The following is an 18,262-nucleotide window of genomic DNA, read 5'->3' as shown; positions in this document are numbered from 1 at the left end:
TAGTATGGGTTGATTTAGATAGCTACTGAGGTCTTTAATGAAACTGAGATTCTGTTATTTGTGATTATTTCTCACTGGCATTCTTCACCATGGTTCTATGACATACTCAACGTTTATCACTCTCCTTGCAATTCTCAGTAATTCCCAGCAGATGGTGGCATTGTCACACCCAGTGATTTTTGACGCGTCATTAGAGAAGAAAGATCATAAAACATGCAGTGGAATGATGGAATTGAGTTTTTCATTCATACAGAAAAGAAAGCTACCTTGAAAAAGTGAAAAGGGAACAAGATCCATCTGTTTCACAACTTTACCTAAGACCAGCTCTATTCCTGCCCCTTCTCTCAGACACTAGAAAATGAGATCCAAATGGGATGGGAACTTCCTACCAACTCTGATATTGTCCAGGTAGAGGAGGCATCTTGAAATCCAAGGAAGCTGCATGATTGAGGGAACTCAAATATCTGCATATACTAACTTCTCTCCTATATCCATTAAATGATTCAACCCTTGTGGTGAATGTGCTGGATTTCCCCAGATGTAGAATCCAGTTACCTCGTATAGACTCTAAAAATGGATATGCAAATAACAAGAACCCTTTTTGTTGTAGATGTTGTTTTAATTTAAACTTGTATGTTCTCTTTTCCTTTGTAAATAAAACTGTGGTCTAGAATGTATAGAGACTAGGATATAAAAAGAAGAAAGAAACAGATATCAGACCAAGGTACCTACTCACAGTAGCAATAGCAAGGGCATATGTTAGTAAGAATCCAATACAACAGATCTCTGAAACTAGGGAGCCAAAGGGATCGTAGAGACTCTGAAGTTCCAATAGTAATAGTAACTCACATCTATACACTGCTTTAAGACTTACAAAGGGCGTTATTTTTAAGGTGACCCAAAATTCCAAGGTTATAAAAATGAAATCATTCTTGTCTCTTCTCAAGGAGCTTCCATAACTATTATGTCCAAAGCATGTGCTCATGGGGGGAAATATGAGGATATGTTTGTTCCCCTAAATGAATTTCATTGGATCATAACTTCAGCTATGGACAACTGCTGGCCACCATTGGCATTTTCTGACTAAGCTATACTGCTCTTTCTGAGCAATAACAGACAGGTGGTTTTTTTTGGAATGCATTGAGTAAGAGAGATTTTTCTTAAGGTAACCAAAGCTAATCTTAAGAAAAAAGAGAATAAGAAAATGATGAAAAGATTATATGTTAGAATGAGACTTCCTAAGATGAAATAAAGTGATGTATGAATGGTGAAAGATAGAGGAAAAGAAAGGAGAGACAAAGCTTAGTGACTCAATTTCTTTTGAAGAGCCATTGAATCATGCAGTTCTCAATCTTGGCCATTAAAGGATAGTATTGGCCTAGAATAACTTCCAGCCATCCTTCATTAGGAAGTTAAGGTGAGTCGGTGAACAATTTTTTTTTTTTAATCCTTATTCTGCCTTAGAATCAATACTAAGTATCAGTTCCAAGGCAGAAGAGTAGTAAGGGCTAAACAATTGGGGTTAAGTGATTTGCCCATGGCCACACACAAACAGATTTGAACCCAAGACCTCCCATCTCTGGGTCTGGCTCTCTATTCATGGAACCACATAGCTACCCCAAACAAGCAACGTATTAAGTACCTACCTGTGCCAGTCACGATGACAAAGTCACTGAGTGAACAAAGAAAGACAAAAGCACATAATGGCATTGTCACACCCAGTGATTCTTGACCTGGCCCCCATGAGCAGAGAAAGAGAAAGACAATAAAACATGCAATAGGGTCATGGACTGAAATTTTTCACTCATAAAGAAAACCACCTTGAGAGAGCAGAATCAAAGTGAGATGCCTCAAGGAAGAGACAACATACCAAAAAATTTGTATATACAAGCTATAACATCTTGTCGGTGTCTAAATGGAAGGTAATTCTAGAGAGAAGCCACCAGCAGGGGAGGGTACTGCTAGTCTCACCAGCACTGGGGAGGGGAGGGCAGAAGATGTGAAAAACATTGTGCTCAGCTCTGGAAAAGACACAAGATTTAGATGAGACTCTTCCTGTCTTCATGATGCTTACATCCTAGAAGCAATACAGGGCACAAAGGGCTTTATATATAAAGTGATCCAAAAGTCTAAAGATTTAAAGATGAAATAGTCCTTGCCTTTTATTAAGGAGCTTCCATAACTACTTACACAACATTACATGATACGTGCATTAGAGATGAATGAAGCATTGTGCTATGTGATATCTGAGAGAGATCATTACAACGAGGCTCAAGGAAGGGACGTTTACGTTGGACATTAAAAGATTACTTGAACCCAAAAGAGAAGCCAAATCCTAAAAACACATGGGTCAGTCATCCCAATGAGGAAGAAAAAGCTGAAAGGGATGGAAACGCGCCATTAACTCATCCACCAACTTTGATCTTCAAAAGATATGTGCAGAAACAAGAAGAAGTAATGAATACGAGAGTGTCACGACCCTGGAAGAATCATGGAGTCCAAAGCTCAGCATGAGCTGTGACTGGAAATGAGTGCTAACAACAGCAAAACGTGGTTCAAGTTCAAGTTGTTGGATTCCATCCAAGAAGCATTTATGAAGCCCCTATTATGTGCAAGGCATACTACTAGGTACTGGTGAGACAAAGGAAAAAGATGAAAACATTCTCTGTCCTCAAAGCGCTTCTATGCTCCTGGGATGTAGATGGGGGCACTTGTACACAGATAAGTAAACATGAAATGCATACAAAGTAAAATCAAAATAAAAAATGGAGGTTATGGGCAGTGGGGAAGTGGAAATGACTATCAACTGTGAGGATCAGGAAAGATCTTAGAGAAGACAGTGCTTAGCTTGCTTAATAAGTGAAGAGAGAAAGAGAAGGACGATTGTTATTTGGGTGGGATTAACTACACTGTGGGGAAAATAAGGCAAAAAAAATAATAATAAATAGGCTTGATAACGAAAGTAGCTAGCATTTATGTAGTACTTTAAGGTTGGAAAAGTGCTTTACAAAAACAACAATCCCAGGAAGAAGATGCTATTATTATCCCATTTCACAGGTGAGAAAACTGAAATCTTCTAAGATTTAGGAGTGTGTCTACTCATCCTTAGTATTTGTTGTTCTTAGATTATAGATACTAGGAGGGCAGTCCTTTAAGTCTGGATATACCTCCCACAAACCACCTACCTATAGGCACTGAATTGCCCAGGGTCACAGCTGTCATTAGATATCTGCAGCAGGACATGAACTCAGGGGTTCCGGGTTGATACCAGCTCTTTCCACTACATCATCTAGCTCTGTTCTGGACCTTTTTTCTCTCTACATTCTCTCACTTGGCGACCTCATTAAGATTTCATGGGTTCAATCATCATCTTCTTTGCAGATGACACCCAGACCTCCCTGTATCTTATCCTAATTTCTTCTAAGCATTAGTCCCACACCACCAACTGCCAAGTTGACAGTTTGAACTCTACATCCTATAAGCATCTCAAACTCAACATGTCCAAAATATGAACTTAGAATTCCTGTGCCATTCAAGGTCCCCTACTTCTGGCAGAGACCACACAATCCCCCCAGATAACAAGTATGCCATCTCAGTGTTAACCTAACCCTAACTTCCTTACACTCTCCTCTCACGCCACATATCTGATCAGCTGCCAAGTCTTGTCATTTCTGTCTTCCAATGTTTTTCTTATCCATCTCTCTCTTTCCAACCTAGTTCAATCTCTATTACCTCTTAATATTGCAATAAGCTATTGGTCTTGTCACCTTCATCCTCTTCCCATTGGAGAGCCCCAAATCCCCACCAAAATAATATTCCTAAATTACAGGTCTGACAATGTCATTTGCTCACTGAATGAACTCCAGCGACTCCATATTACCTCTAGCATCAAATATACTCCTCTCGGGGGCAGCTGGGTAGCTCAGTGGAGTGAGAGCCAGGCCTAGAGACAGGAGGTCCTAGGTTCAAACCTGGCCTCAGCCACTTCCCAGCTGTGTGACCCTGGGCAAGTCACTTGACCCCCATTGCCTACCCTTACCACTCTTCCACCTATGAGACAATACACCGAAGTACAAGGGTTTAAAAAATATATATATATATACTCCTCTCTTTGGCATTTAAACCCCCAGACTCCAACCTTTGTTTTTAGGCTTATTATATATCACTCCCTTTCACACATTCTTAGGTCTAGCCAGACTAACCTCCTTGCTATTCTTAACACAAGTTACTTCATCTACCACATACATGCCCAAACTTGGGTTCCTATGCCTAAAATATATTTCCCTTCTGCTGGAATAGATCCCCTTTTAGAATAGCTTGTCTCAGGGGCAGCTGGGTAGCTCAGTGGATTGAGAGCCAGGCCTAGAGACAGGAGGTCCTGAGTTCAAATCTGGCCTCTGACACTTCCTAGCTGTATGACCCTGGACAAGTCACTTAACCCCCATTGCCTAGCCCTTACCACTCTTCTGCCTTGGAACCAATACAAAGAATCGATTCTAAAGCAGAAGGTAAGGGTTTATAAAATAAAATAAAATAAAATAAAATAAGACTATGCTTTCAGGGAGCTCGTGCACTTTACTAGGAGGAGATGATAAATAAAAGAATTCAAACATAATATGGGTGGCAAGGCCCAGAGGCCCTTAAAAGTGCTTCAGCAGGTGAGATGGAAGGAATTGGAGGTCTCGAGAGCATAGATGTTAATGCCATGAAGATGAGAGATTAGATTTTTGTGAAAAATAGCTGGTAGGCCAGGATGGCTGGATCACAGAATGTGGCTGACAAAAAGTAGGGTTGGTGGGTTGAATGACTGGTAACCAACATTAAATTTATAAACAGGTATTTTAAAAAAATAAATACAGGAATAGGAATTGCCTAGGTAGAAACCTGGAAAACCTTCTAAGCAAAAGAAATGGAATGAGCAGAAATTTAGTCAGGAATGATTGCAGTCTCTAGAGAAGACAATGAGAAAACCAGTTAGCCAGAATACAGAATACTCCGAAGAAAGGAGAGGAGAGAAATGGTTATAAAAAGGTAGATGAAAGCAAATTATGGAAGACCTTGAATGTCCAGCTGAGAAGTTTGTACTTTTTCCTGTAGGAAAAAAAGGAGTCTCTTACAAGATTCTCCTGGGAATGGATAGAAAGAAGGGGTGGACATTGAGAAATGACATCCATTAATTAATTCTTTTTTTAAGTATCAACAGCATTCTTAATGTGGGGCAGCTAAGTGGCACAGTGGATAGAGCACTGGGCCTAAAGTCAGGAAGATCCGAGTTCAAATTCATCCTTATTTATACTAGCTATGTGACCCTGGAAAAGTCACTTAACGAGGTTTGCTTTAATTTCCTCCTCTGCAAATGAATTGGAAAAGAAAATGACAAACCATGCCAGTATCTTTGTCAAGCAAACCCCAAAAGGAGTCACAGTCAAATGCACTCCAAAAACAACAGAACAACATTTTTTAAAAAGAAAAGGGGAGTTAGTGAAGGTGTATGTGCAGAAGCCAACAAGCTCAGAGTTATGTACCAATAAGAGTAATCCATATCCAGTGAACTACAGGTGAGGAGAGACTGAAGACAGAGATACCAATTACGAAGCTATTACAATAGTCGAGAAGAAATGTTAAAAAAAAAAAAGAAGAAGAAGAAGAAGAAGAAGAAGAAGAAATGTGATGAGGGTCAGAAGAAGGGACAATGATGAAAGAGGTCTCAGGAAGGAAGAACCAACCAGATTTCAAAGCAGGCCTAATCATCTCTGCATTCTGTTTTTATGTTCTCAGGAATGATGGCCTGAACACCCCTCCTTACTGATATTCTCCCTCTGCTCTTCAAGATCATCTACCCAGTGGCCCAGCTGTCATCCTTCTAAACTTATATATAAATTTATCTCATTATATCTTGCTTCTCTTCCTTTCAAACCACATACATTCTTTCTTCCTTCATGTCCCTCCTAGAATCCCACTTCCTTTACAAAGCCTTCTTGGTCTAACCCTGACTAAACAAGAAAAGGCCATGCCTCCACCCTTCACCCTTTTACCCTTTAGTTTTATTACGCTCTGCATATATTGTCAATATTGACTTTTCCCTACTAATTTTATAAGTGTGTCCACCCATCTTTAGTATTTATTATTTCTAGATTATAGACTCCGGAAGGGCAGGATCCTTTAAGTCTGGATACACCTTCCACAAACCCCTAGTCGTGGACACTAAAGGGACTTTAGAAGCCGTCTCGTCCAACATGTTACAGAAAAGGGATCTGAAGCCAAAAGAGATTTAAGTCTATCTGGCTGACCTTAACTTACTGCTTTCTCCTGGTTCTCTTCTCCCTGTCTGACCATTCTTTTTCCATCCCAATTGGTCAGTCCATCTTATTTCCTGCTTCCTAACACCAAAGCAGGATGATCCTCCAAGGCTGTCCTAAATCATCTTCTTTTCTCTCTACTCTCTGTGTGTAGTGAGTGTGGCGATCTCCTCAGTATCATCTCTATGCAAGTATCTCCCAGATCTACACAACTAACCCTAAACTCTCTCCTGAGTTCCAGTCCCCCTCTATTACAAGTTTCCTGCGGTATATTTCTACATAGATATCTTCTAGGCACAGAAGCATTTACAAATTCTACTAAATATTTAAAGAACAAATAATTACAGTGCTACATAAACTGCTTGAAAAAATAGGTAAAGAAGTTCTATCAAATTTCTTCTTGGGTGGGGGGGACAGCGGGGTGGCTCAATGGATTGAGAACCAGACCTAGAAACAGGAGGTCCTACGTTCAAATCTGGCCCCAGACACTTCCTAGCTGTGTGACCCTGGGCAAGTCACTTAACCCCCATTGCCTAGCCCTTAACACTCTTCTGCCTTGGAGCCAATACACAGAATTGACTCCAAGATGGAAGGCAAGGGTTTAAAAAAATTTTTTTTTCTTCTTGACACAAATAGTCTCAATACCTAAACCAGGGAGGCCCAAAACAGAAAAAGAAAACTCTTGACAAACTTCCTTAATGAACAATCATGAAAAAATAATTTTAATAAAATACAAGCAAGAGGGGGCAACTAGATGGCTCTGTGGGTTGAAAACCAGGTCTAGAGATGGGAAGTCCTAGGTTCAAATCTGCCCTCAGACACTTTGTAGCTGTGTGACCCTGGGCAAATCACTTAACCTCCATTGCCTAACCCTTACTGCTCTTCTGCCCTGGAACCAATATTCAGTATTGATTCCAAGACAGCAGGTAAGATTTTAAAAATAAAATAAAATACAAGCAAAGAGATTACAGCGATATATCATAAAGATCATACACTATGGCCAGGCTGAATTCATACCAGCATAGAGAGCTGATTCAATATTAATAAAACTGAACGTATAACTGGCCATACAAATAACAAAAACAAAAAAAAATCATACACTTACTTCAACAGATGCAGAAAAGGCTTTTGACAAAATACAACACTTATGTCTGTTGCAAACACTAACAAGTAAAGGAAAAAATGGAAACTTTCTCATCTGATCCAAAATAGAACTCATTATCTTCTCCCCTACAAATGCCTTTCTCCTAACTTCCATATTTCTGTTAAGGAAACCCAGATTCTCAGTCTCTGAATCATCCCTGACTCTTCCCTCTCCTTCAACCTCTCATGATCAAGCTATTGCCAAATCTTAGTGATTATAGCTTTACGACATTTCACACATCTGTTTCTGCCTCTCTATTTATACAGGCACCACCCTAGTTTTGACCCCTAAGGCCTTTTGCCTTCGCTGTTATAATATCCTTCTAGTTGGCTTCCCTGCCTCCAAATTCTCCTCTCCAAAGAATCCTCCACACAATTGCCAAAATAATCTTCTTAAAATCTGACCATATCTTGTGGACCTAAATGCAAGGAAGGTCTCCAGCATGTTGGGGAGTCTCCAAGTGGTAAGCTTCAGGGAGAATTCTGATGAGTCATATAGGATGAGTATTTGAGTTATTTGGGAAAGCTCTGATCACTGTACTCTTTTCCTCAGAAATCTTTCTGTTCCTTCTGGGATAAAATGCATACTCCTTAATCTGTCCATAATCTGACTTTGACCAGTCCAGAATACCCCACTCCAGCTTTATTTTTCATTACTTAGTTTTAAATCTGTGACCTTTAAATCTCAGACCTGTGACCCTGGGCAAGCCTCTTAACTGCTGCTCACCTCAGTTTCCTCATCTGTAAAGTGGGTATAATAATAGCACCTACCTCCCTAGGTTGTTATGAGAATCAAACGAGATAATTTATTTGTAAAGCATTTAGCACCGGACCTGGCACAAAAATAGGTATTTCTTAAACGCTTGCTCCCTTTCCCTTTCCCCTTCAAGCCTTCAGACTCCCAGCTGACGTGGACTACTAGCTGTTCCCGGACCTCAGCGTGCCATTTCTCCCCTCCATGTATTTACACGGGCCATCATCTATTTACTTCCTCTTCAACTCTGACTCTGAATTCTTGGCTACCTTCAAGACTCAAATTAGACCCTACCTACTCCATGAAGACTTCTCTGATCTCCTCAGCCGTTACACTGATCTCTTCCCTCTTCAAATTAGCTACTATGTGTAAGTGTGCCTGCTGATGCCTCTTAGGGACAGATTATTTCATTTTTGCCTTCTTACAATAATGCCTTGAGCGCAGGCAAATGTTTATTGGATTGAATAATATACAATGATACATAAGTGCCTGGGGGTTGGGATGCTGTTACTGATCTGAGGGGAAATTGAGGAAGGTTGGGTTGAGATATGAGTTCGACTTTAAAGAAGGGATCATAATCCCACAAGCAAAGAGACAGTGAGAGGACATTTCAGATGATGTGAGCAAAGGTTCACAGAGCCTTTTCCCTCACAGGTAAGAAGGCATGGGGAATATTTGGGGAACAGAGTAGTCGAGTTTAATAGTGAATTCAGGGGAGGGATATGATATGAGGCCTTGAATGCCAACATTTCCCATGTGGGAATCAGAATTCCAGAGTGGGAAAATGGCTTGTCTAAAGTCTCCATCCTAATGACAGCCCGTATTTTGCTTTATGGGCTTTACAACCTTTCTCACGTTTGAGCCTTGGAATGACCTTTTAAGATGGGTAATGTGTCATTTGGAATGGTTGTAAGCCCTGGAAGACGACGTCTCCCAGGACTCTCTCTGCTACAACTTCCCTTGTCGGAGAAAGTAGAAAAGAGAAAGTTTGGCACCTTTTCTCTCAATGCTGGAAGCTCTCAACCCTGGAATCTCTGCTCTCTACCCTGAGACCCTGATCTCTCTTTTGGCGCCTTTTCCCCTTTCTTCCTACCTCCTAGTTTTTCCCTAGACCTTCCCTTTCCTAACTTAAACAAGACCTAGCTATTCAAAACCCTAAAGTTGCTCTCTGATCATTTATTTGAGCCCCTGAAGGGTTCTGATCGATGTCCCCCTGTCAGGGCTAGGACCGCTACCTTCCTTTCCCTTCCTCTACCTTCCTCTCTCCTTTCTCCCATTCCTCCAATCCTTCAACCTTCCTCCCTTCACCCCCTCATAGTAGTAAAGATATTATTAGCCCCACTTAATAGATAAGGAAACTGAGGTTCAAAAAGCTTAAGGGATTTACTCAGGGTCACAACACTAGAAAGTGGTATCTGAAACCAGATCTCTTGACTCTCTGTCTGGGACTCTTTCCACCCTCCACATTGCATCACATTTTTTGGCAATTGTATATGACCTTATATCTGTAGCTATATTTATCCATGCCTAAGTCCAGTCTTCCCAAGGGGATCGTAAACTCACTAAGGGCAGGGACCTTTATATCTGCATTCCCCAGAATACTAATGCTGGATCCTGCACGTAGTAGGTACTCAATAAATGCTGACCAATGATGATAAAAATAACTCCAGTGGGGAGTTTTGCTGGACCCCTGAGGATGGTGGAAGGCTAGTGGGGTGAAACATGTAGGGACCTACTGACTAGTCAGAGTGTTTTCTCCACTGATCTGGTGGCTGTCGTTCCTTGAACTGCTAAGGGATAGCAAATCTTCTCTTCATTTTGGCCTCTGTGACTTCCTTTTTCCTCCAGAATGAAAACTCAACCCAGTCATATCACTCCCTGCCTACTGTTTAGAGTTAAATAAATTATTTTATTCCAATGTGATATATCTGAAGTTCAAGGAACAAGCAAGTTGTCACACAGTAGGTACACAGTATTATTGCAGTGTCTCTCTCTGTCCAGATTAGGAAACTAGCTTTGGTAAGGAATTTCACAGAATTTCAGAATGTCAGACCTATAAAAGACATTAAAGGCCATCAGGTACAATCCTTTTATTTTACAGAAATGAAAGTTGAGGCAATTTACCCAAGGTTACACTGTTAGCAATAGTGACAGGTGAGGTTTCCTAGATCCTGATGTGGGTTCTTTTACATTAAACTATAATGACTCCCTCAGTCGGTAGTCTCTCTGCTTAGTCCCCTAAGCAGATCCTTTTTTGGCTAAGTTGTTTTTGTTGTGGTTTTTTTTTTTCAATGCTAAAAAATAACCTTCTGATCCTAGCATTCAAGGTCTTCTACAAGACAGCATCAGCCTATGCTTTCAGATTCATTTCACATTAGTTTCCCCTTATATATTTTAAAAAGGACACCCAAATCAACCATGTCTTCATTCCTCTCCAAGCTGCCCTCCTGATTCTCTGCATTTTCTATACTATGCCTCATCACTGGGTACCTTCATCTCTCTACCTCCCTACCCTCACCATTTCTTTTTTTTTTTTTCTGCTTGTTTTATATTTATATATTTCTAGCACTAAGCCCTGGCACATATAAAGTTTAATCAATGCTTTCTGACTTGACATGACTTGCATAATCTGCATTCTAGCCAAATGGACAATTAGTTGTTCCCTGACTCTTCTCTCATCACTACTCATTTGCATGAAGTCCCTCCTACTCCTCTGATGGTTGGAATCCTTCTCTTCCTCCAACAACAGTTTAGATGCTACACACAAACTTCTTGATTCCCTCTAGACAAAAATCATCACTCCCTTGAAACTTTCCAGTGTTCTGACTTTTCATAAGCACTTAATTATTTTGAAACCTAAATCATGGATTTTTTTTATGTACAAATCATTTATCAAGGTACATGTGTTATACCCCTTCTATTAGATCATAGGTTATTTGAGGAAGAAAATCATCTTATTTGTGTAGCAACCCCAAAACACAACACAATACACAGTAGACATCGAATAAATGTTTTGCCAACTTGAATACCTCTTGAAGTAATCTCCTTTTTTCTTTAATTTCTCCTTTGGAATCCAGATCAGTTCTGTTCTCCTCAAGGAAGGAAGGTCCCTCAGGCACTACCCTCAACTCCAACCCTCCCCCCCTTCCCCAATACCACCATTTTCCTGAATTAGCCTTCTCAGGTCATGTTTAGCTTCCCTCATTCCTCATATAATACCATCTTGATCTTAGCTTATTCAGGCCTTCCCTCATCTCTCATTCATGAAGATGCAGTAGAAAGATGCCTGATATGATTTCAGAAAAACCTGGAAAGACTGATATGAACTGATACAAAATGAAGGGAGCAGAACCAGGAGGACACTGTATGCAGTAACAGCAATAGTATCAACTGAATGACAATTATTACCAGCAATGCAAGAATCCAAGACAACTCCAAGGGATCCATGATGGAAAATTCTATACACCACCATAGAAGGAACTGATAAAGTCTGAATGCAGATCAAAGCGTATCACTTTTCACTTTATTTCCTTCCTGAATTTTTTCTTATATGCGCATTATGTAACATGACAAATAAGGAAATATGTATTGTATGATAGCACATGTATAAAAAACCCTTATCAGATTACTTACTGTCTTGGGGAGAAAGGGAGAGAATGTGGATACGAATTATTAGCAAACAAATGTTGACATTTGTTTTTACATGTAATTGGGAAGAAATGCAATAAAATATTATTTGGGGGGAAAAAAAGATGCCTGATTTAGAAGTTAAGAGACCTGGGGTCTGACACAAGCTGGCTAGGTAGCCTTAGGCAAGTTCCTTTCCTTCTTTAGTCTTCAGCTAATTCATCTATAAAATGACAGGGATGAACTTGAGGGTTTCTAAAAGGTCTTCTAGCCCTAACTACTGGAAGTGAACTGAAGTCAGCCCTTTGTCTTCTGTTCATCATTACAATAACACTGAAAAATATCCATATTTACAAGTTATGAAGATAAAATTGCTTTTATCTACAGAAGGAGGAGTCCTACCTGCTTGGAAAGAGGTCTAGTCACCGTAGTTAAGAAGACAAGGAGGTTGGGATTGAGAACAGCAGGTAGGAGACCGAATACAAGGAAAAGGAGGGAAAGAAAAATGTCCATTTCCTACATTTCACACAGTTAATATTCTTACTCTGGTGGCTTTGTGGTTTCATTAGCATCCACTGGCATTTGCCAGCCTTTCAAGATCCTCTGAGGCTTAGCCTCATCAAAGGGTGAGCTAGGGTTCCATTTGGCTCTACTTGAGTGAATACTCTTGTCCATGCCCCGCCTGATCCCACAGACCAGAAGAAAAATGTTCGTGGAAATGCTCAGCGCTCGATCCTTACAGATCCTCCCCAAGTCCTACCTCTCTTCTTTAAGGGATGGCCTAGAATCCCAAGATGGAGTCCAGAGTCCTGAATCCACGGGCCCCCAGTGTCACTGGACTCTCTGTGGGTCCAACTTCCCATAGGCTATTAGAATTGAGGAAGCCTAATGGGAATGAGGCAGGCCAAAGAGTCCATTGTTCAGGGTCCTCCACTGGCCCTGTTCTCTCTTCTCCAGAAAGCTGAGATCTGCTCCAGAGTTACCCGTGGTTGTAGGCCCCATTCAGGCTCAGGGCTCCCTGGCCTGTGGCTGCCATAAAATGGCGAAGTTAAGGGTTCTGGCCCTGGCTGTGGCTCACACCAACCTACTAGACCAGTAGTCCGTGGCCTTTCTTCCCAAGGATTTGCCATCCAGAATGTGCTACCAGGAGACTCAGGGGCCCAGGGTAGAACTGAGGGACAGGGAGGAGAATCTGGAATAGGTGCTGTAGCTTGTGCCTCTAAAGTTCCCCTAGGAATAGGGGTTTCAGTAACCTGGGCGTGCAGAAGAGGGGCTATTGCACCATACCAGTCTTCAGATCGTTCATGGGGTGTCCCCACAGGCTCAATCCACAGCTCCCCACCTGGACGCCAGACCAGGCTAGGTCTCTGGACACCAGGATCTGATCTGAGAGAACGGCGGAACAGGCGTTCAGCCAGGACTGCGGTGGCCAGGAGGAAGATAGCAGCCAGCAAGGCCAGGGCCAACATGATAGGAATGCAGGGTCCACACAGGATAGGGGGCCACTGGGAGGGTTGGGGCATGACTGGGTCCTCCATCTGCCCAGGAAGCTGTTCCAGAGGTCCAGACATCTAGGAGAGGGAGAGGAAATGGAAAGACAGAAATGGGAGAGTTAGGGAGAGAGAAAGAGAGAAGGAAGAAAAGGAGGGAGGGTCAAGAAACAGAAAGAGAAACAAGTACACACAGATATACAGAGAAAGACCAAGAGGAGGGGGAAGGAGGAGAGACAGGTAAAGAGGAGAGGTGGCACAAAGCCGGATAGAAAGAGAAAAGAGAGAGACAGGGATAGAGTGAGAGACAAAGGCAGAGAGAAGAGAATTACTTCAGCATTTTAGGCTTCACATCCATCCCAGAAGTCAGGTGTCCCCCACACTGGCATTTAAAGAGCAAGCTGGGTCCCTTTTCTCCCCCCTTCAGCCTTGCCTAAGAGGAAATAGTGGGGGAAGAAAAGACAGAAATATCTTTCTACCCTCTGGGGCCCAGTCAGCCTGTCTCTTCCCAATGTCTACAGTAGTTTCTGCTCCTTTTTCCTGCTGCTTTTTTTGTGTTTTGGGCAGGGCAGGGAGGTGGAGGGTGGGGGGTGGGGTTCCTGGATGCCTCAAGGTCTTTTTCCAAATCTATCTCTCCTTCTGTTTTTAGTCCCTCTCATTATCTCTCCCTAAACTTATCCTCTTGTCTTTTTTTCCTGGTCTACCTCTGCCTAAGTCTGTCTTTCTTGGACTATATCTCCATGTCTCTTCTGATTTCCGGGTTCTGTATCTCTGTTACTGTCTCTCCAAATCTGTTACTATCTTATCAAAATGGTCTGTTTTATACTCTCTTCATCTCTGGTTTTTTCTCTCTAGGACTCTCTCTCGATGTCTCTGTCTCTTTCTCTCAATGTTTCTCTGTCTGTATGAGTGTGCGCGCGTCTCTCCCTCCTCCCTTTTGAATTTCTTGAGGTCTTGGGTCAGTTTTTCTCTGTGTGTCTCTAAGTCTTTCCTATTGCCTCTCTGTCTCCATTCTATACCACCAGGTCTAGCTTTCTGTTTTCTCGAGGCCCATCTCTCTGACTTATCACCTCTCCAAGTCTCTCTCTCTCTCTCTCTCTCTCTCTCTCTCTCTCTCTCTCTCTCTCTCTCTCTCTCTCTCTCTCTCTCTCATTTGAATCTTCAGTTCTTTTTCTTTCTCTAGGTCCTCCAAACTCTCCTCCCTACCCATGCTCCTCACCTTGAATTCTTCAGATACTCCGCTGGCCTCTGTTATCACCCGATTTGAGGAATGGAGGAATGATTACTTCGATGCATGCTCGCAGGGCATCCAGTGGGGTGGAGTCCCCAGATAGGCATAAACAGGGCCCATTTGGGGCAGGCAGTTAGGAAACTGTGACCCAGCTCTCCCTGCCACCCTCTTCCTCCCAGGTGTTTCTATGGCAACAGGGGGATGTGGTCACCATGGTAAGAGCCATTTCCTGGGGTGAGGTGGGACCGGAAGAGGGAGTAGTACTCCTCTGCTCCCCAGGATGAAAACTTTTTGTTTTGTTTTGTTTTGTTTTTTTTGTGGCTGTAGCTCTCTCCTTTGTTCATAGTTTCCAGCTACTAGACCCTTCTACTGTCTTTCTGGGTATAGGGTCTGGGAATTTATCCAGAGGTCAAAGAGATAGCAATAAACCAGTCCTGAACCTATGAGACTATGACTCACTCATGGAGATTGCCCTACATATGCTTCTACCCATCTAGGCCCTATCTTTCCCATCCTCCTGCTTCTCCCACAAATCTCTGTGCCTGACCCCAATCCTTAAGTTCCCACCTATCTTTTAGTTCCTTTGGTTCTAGAGTGAAGCCTAGGGTTTTGGTTACTGAATGTTCAGGCTTCTGGGAGAGGCACCAGAGGATGTCAAGATTCAACTTAGACAGAGGTCAGAAGATCAAAGATTTAGAGTTTAAAGGGACCTTTCATGTTATCAAGTTCATCCTTTTCATTTTACATATGAGGAAACTGAGACCTGGAAAGGGGAAGCGACTTGCCCATATAGATAGTAAGTGCCAGAGTCAGGATTCAGACTCAAGTCCCCTAATTTTATTTATATACATATGTATATATATATATATATATAAAATGTTTCTTATATTGTGCCATGATGTCCTACTTCCCCTTAGCCACTGTTCTATTCTTTGATATCCCTGAAAAGCTCTGGGTTGGCTATGGACCTCAGTTTGATTTCATCCTATCCCTGGGAGATTACTCAAGTCTCTAGCAGCTTCTGTAATTCAAAGATAAGACGATTAACAACTGTTTATTGAATAAACATTTTCTAGTTACATAGTCTATGATCACTGTGGGTAGGAAAACCCACCCAATTCTAGACACTGAACTAGCTGATTTCTGGGGTTCCAATGAGCTCTAAAAAATTATATTTGACTATGTATAATTCTGAGGGCATTATGAAGATAAAAGGCATGGCCCCAAACTTTTTAATATGAGGACCTCTGAGATGTTTTAGAATTGGTTGAAACTGCTTTTCTCATCACAACTATCTCTCTGTTCTCTGACGTCTTTTCAACGAACTTTACTATCTATAGTGACTAGTCATATCTAACATCCTTTCTGATCACAGAGTTTTTCCACTGACAAAAGAGAACACCAAAGTTATAGGATTTTGCTGCTGATGGGTATACATAATTAAGGCAGAGCTTTAAAAAAAGCTACAATTGAAAGCTTCTATGGGGGATAAGGACCAAAGAACAGAACCAGTGGATGAGGATGAGATCCAGGAAACAGCAAGTAAAGCCTCAAAAAAAACCCAGAGAATTGGATGCAGGCTATGAAGGAACTCAAAAGGAATTTAAAAATCAAATAAGACAGGTTGAAAAAAATGACAAAAGGAAAATAGTAGCCTGAAAAGTAAAACTGACAGTCCTTGAGAGGTTTCCAATCCCACCAGTGAGTGACAAATTGCCCATGATTAAACAGGTATTGCATAGGCACTGATACCAAAAGAAAAAATGTGGGCAAGGTGATTGGGTCTTGTCTAAGGAATTGTTTGATGGCTCAAACTGACACTATTTTGAGGAAACAAGCTTTATTACAAAAGAATATAGGGCAGCTGGGTAGCTCAGTGGAGTGAGAGTCAGGCCTAGAGACAGGAGGTCCTAGGTTCAAACCCGGCCTCAGCCACTTCCCAGCTGTGTGACCCTGGGCAAGTCACTTGACCCCCATTGCCCACCCTTACCAATCTTCCATCTATAAGACAATACACCGAAGTACAAGGGTTTAAAAAAAAAAAAAAGAATATAGTAACAGCTGGCATAGTAAGTAAAGTAGGTAAATAAGTAAGCCAAACAAAGGTGAAATTAAGTTAAAAAGAAAATAGGTAGGGGTTTTCAGGAAGGCTTTTTATCTTGATTAGTTATTAAGGAAGGGATCGTTTGTTTGGGCAGTTGTTGCCCTGTGTTTCCAAGGAACTGATGTTACTTTACCCAGGGTCCACTTTGGTCTCCCTGGCTTTATACATGGTTCATTATGTTTGCCTAATGGGAGTAATAGGGGAGCAAACCACAATGTAAATGAGATGCTAATGATATGTTAAATACCCTGGGATAACTGTAGATGCAATTTTGCTCTTTTCTACCCAGACTCTAAGGAAGACAGTGAGTGTGTGTTTGAACCTAGTCCTGTGTGACTAGAAAACTGAACCACCTATATTTGCTGTCCAGAGACCCCCAACCAAGGACCCAGGTTATGTCTAAAGATTAATGTGAGGAGTTTCCTCATAACTATGAATCTAAACAACTCGTATGGCTTATTTGAAAGATGGCCTCATACTAAACAACTAGGTGTTGTTTCTATGTTCTTTTATATATATATATATATAAACCCTTAACTTCTGTGTATTAGTTCCTTGGTGGAAGAGGGGTAAGGGTAGGCAATGGGGGTCAAGTGACTTGCCCAAGGTCACAGAGCTGGGAAGTGTCTGAGGCCAGATTTGAACCTAGGACCTCCTGTCTCTAGGCCTGGCTCTCAATCCACTGAGCTACCCAGCTGCCCCCATTTCTATGTTCTTTTGATTGTTTACAACTCCTTGGCAGGGTTTGTGGGGCATTTCAGTCCACATCAATAAGACAGTTTTGAGTTGTCCATGTTGAATCCAAGTTACCTGGTCCAAATAAACTATATCCTCAACAACAGAAAGAAATTTCAAAATTTCCAATGTGATTACTGAGCTACTGACAGTGACATTTGAAACATTATGGAGAAAAGAGGTTAAAGACAGTCAGTAAACATTTATTAAACTTCTACTCTGTGCTTAGGCACTGTACCTTGTAAGTACTGAAGGTACAAAGAAAGACATAAGGAGAGTCCCTGCCCAAACAACTTTGCACAAACAAGTTGTATACAGAATGAATTGGATATAATCAACAGAAGAAAAACCCTAGAATTAAGGAGAATCAGCAAAGGTTTCTTTAAGGTGGTATTTTCCCTGAAACTTGAAGGAAGTCAAAGAAGCCAGGAAGTAAAAATAAGGAGAGAGACATGAACCAGGCATCGGGGATAGTGAGAGAAAATGTCCCAGATATAACAGAATATTCTTGGTATTTATTACTTTTTGTGATAGCAAAGAACTGGATACAAAATGGACTTCCATCAATTGGGAAATGATTAAACAAATGCAGTACATGAATGTAATAGAAAATTACTGTGCTACAAGAAGAAATTAATATAAAGATTTCAGAAAGATGAACTGAGGCAAAGTGAAGTAAGTAGCAGTTGGAAAATAAAACACGAGAATGATGTAAGTGAAAAGAGAAACAACAAAATTAAAATGAAAGCTATGTAATTATAATAATCAAGCTCTGAGCCAGAGAAGAAATGGGAAAATTCACTTCCCTCCCTTGCTTGCAGAGGTGGGAGACTATAGACATGGAACACTGCACATGCTGTCAGTCTCAGCTGAGGTGTT

The 18,262-nt window shown here is 41.4% G+C and overlaps 1 protein-coding gene across 1 annotated transcript; it reads right to left on the bottom strand.

Annotated features, from left to right (window-relative positions):
- Positions 1-12,743: 12,743 nt before the first annotated feature.
- Positions 12,744-15,042, bottom strand: C1H16orf54 (chromosome 1 C16orf54 homolog). Its single transcript, XM_044657077.1, has 2 exons — positions 14,533-15,042; positions 12,744-13,394 (listed from the first exon to the last, which is right to left on the bottom strand). The coding sequence occupies exon 2, from the start codon at positions 13,392-13,394 to the stop codon at positions 12,744-12,746; it is 651 nt and encodes a 216-aa protein (XP_044513012.1). The 5' UTR covers positions 14,533-15,042.
- Positions 15,043-18,262: the final 3,220 nt, after the last annotated feature.

Source organism: Gracilinanus agilis, chromosome 1 (assembly GCF_016433145.1).
Source record: "Gracilinanus agilis isolate LMUSP501 chromosome 1, AgileGrace, whole genome shotgun sequence".
Lineage (NCBI taxonomy): Eukaryota > Metazoa > Chordata > Mammalia > Didelphimorphia > Didelphidae > Gracilinanus > Gracilinanus agilis.
This window is presented reverse-complemented; position numbering and strand designations above follow the sequence as displayed.

What these genes read in the sequence shown, in the direction of transcription:
- C1H16orf54 (XM_044657077.1), bottom strand. Translation starts at nt 13,394, where the DNA reads ATGTCTGGACCTCTGGAACAGCTTCCTGGGCAGATGGAGGACCCAGTC.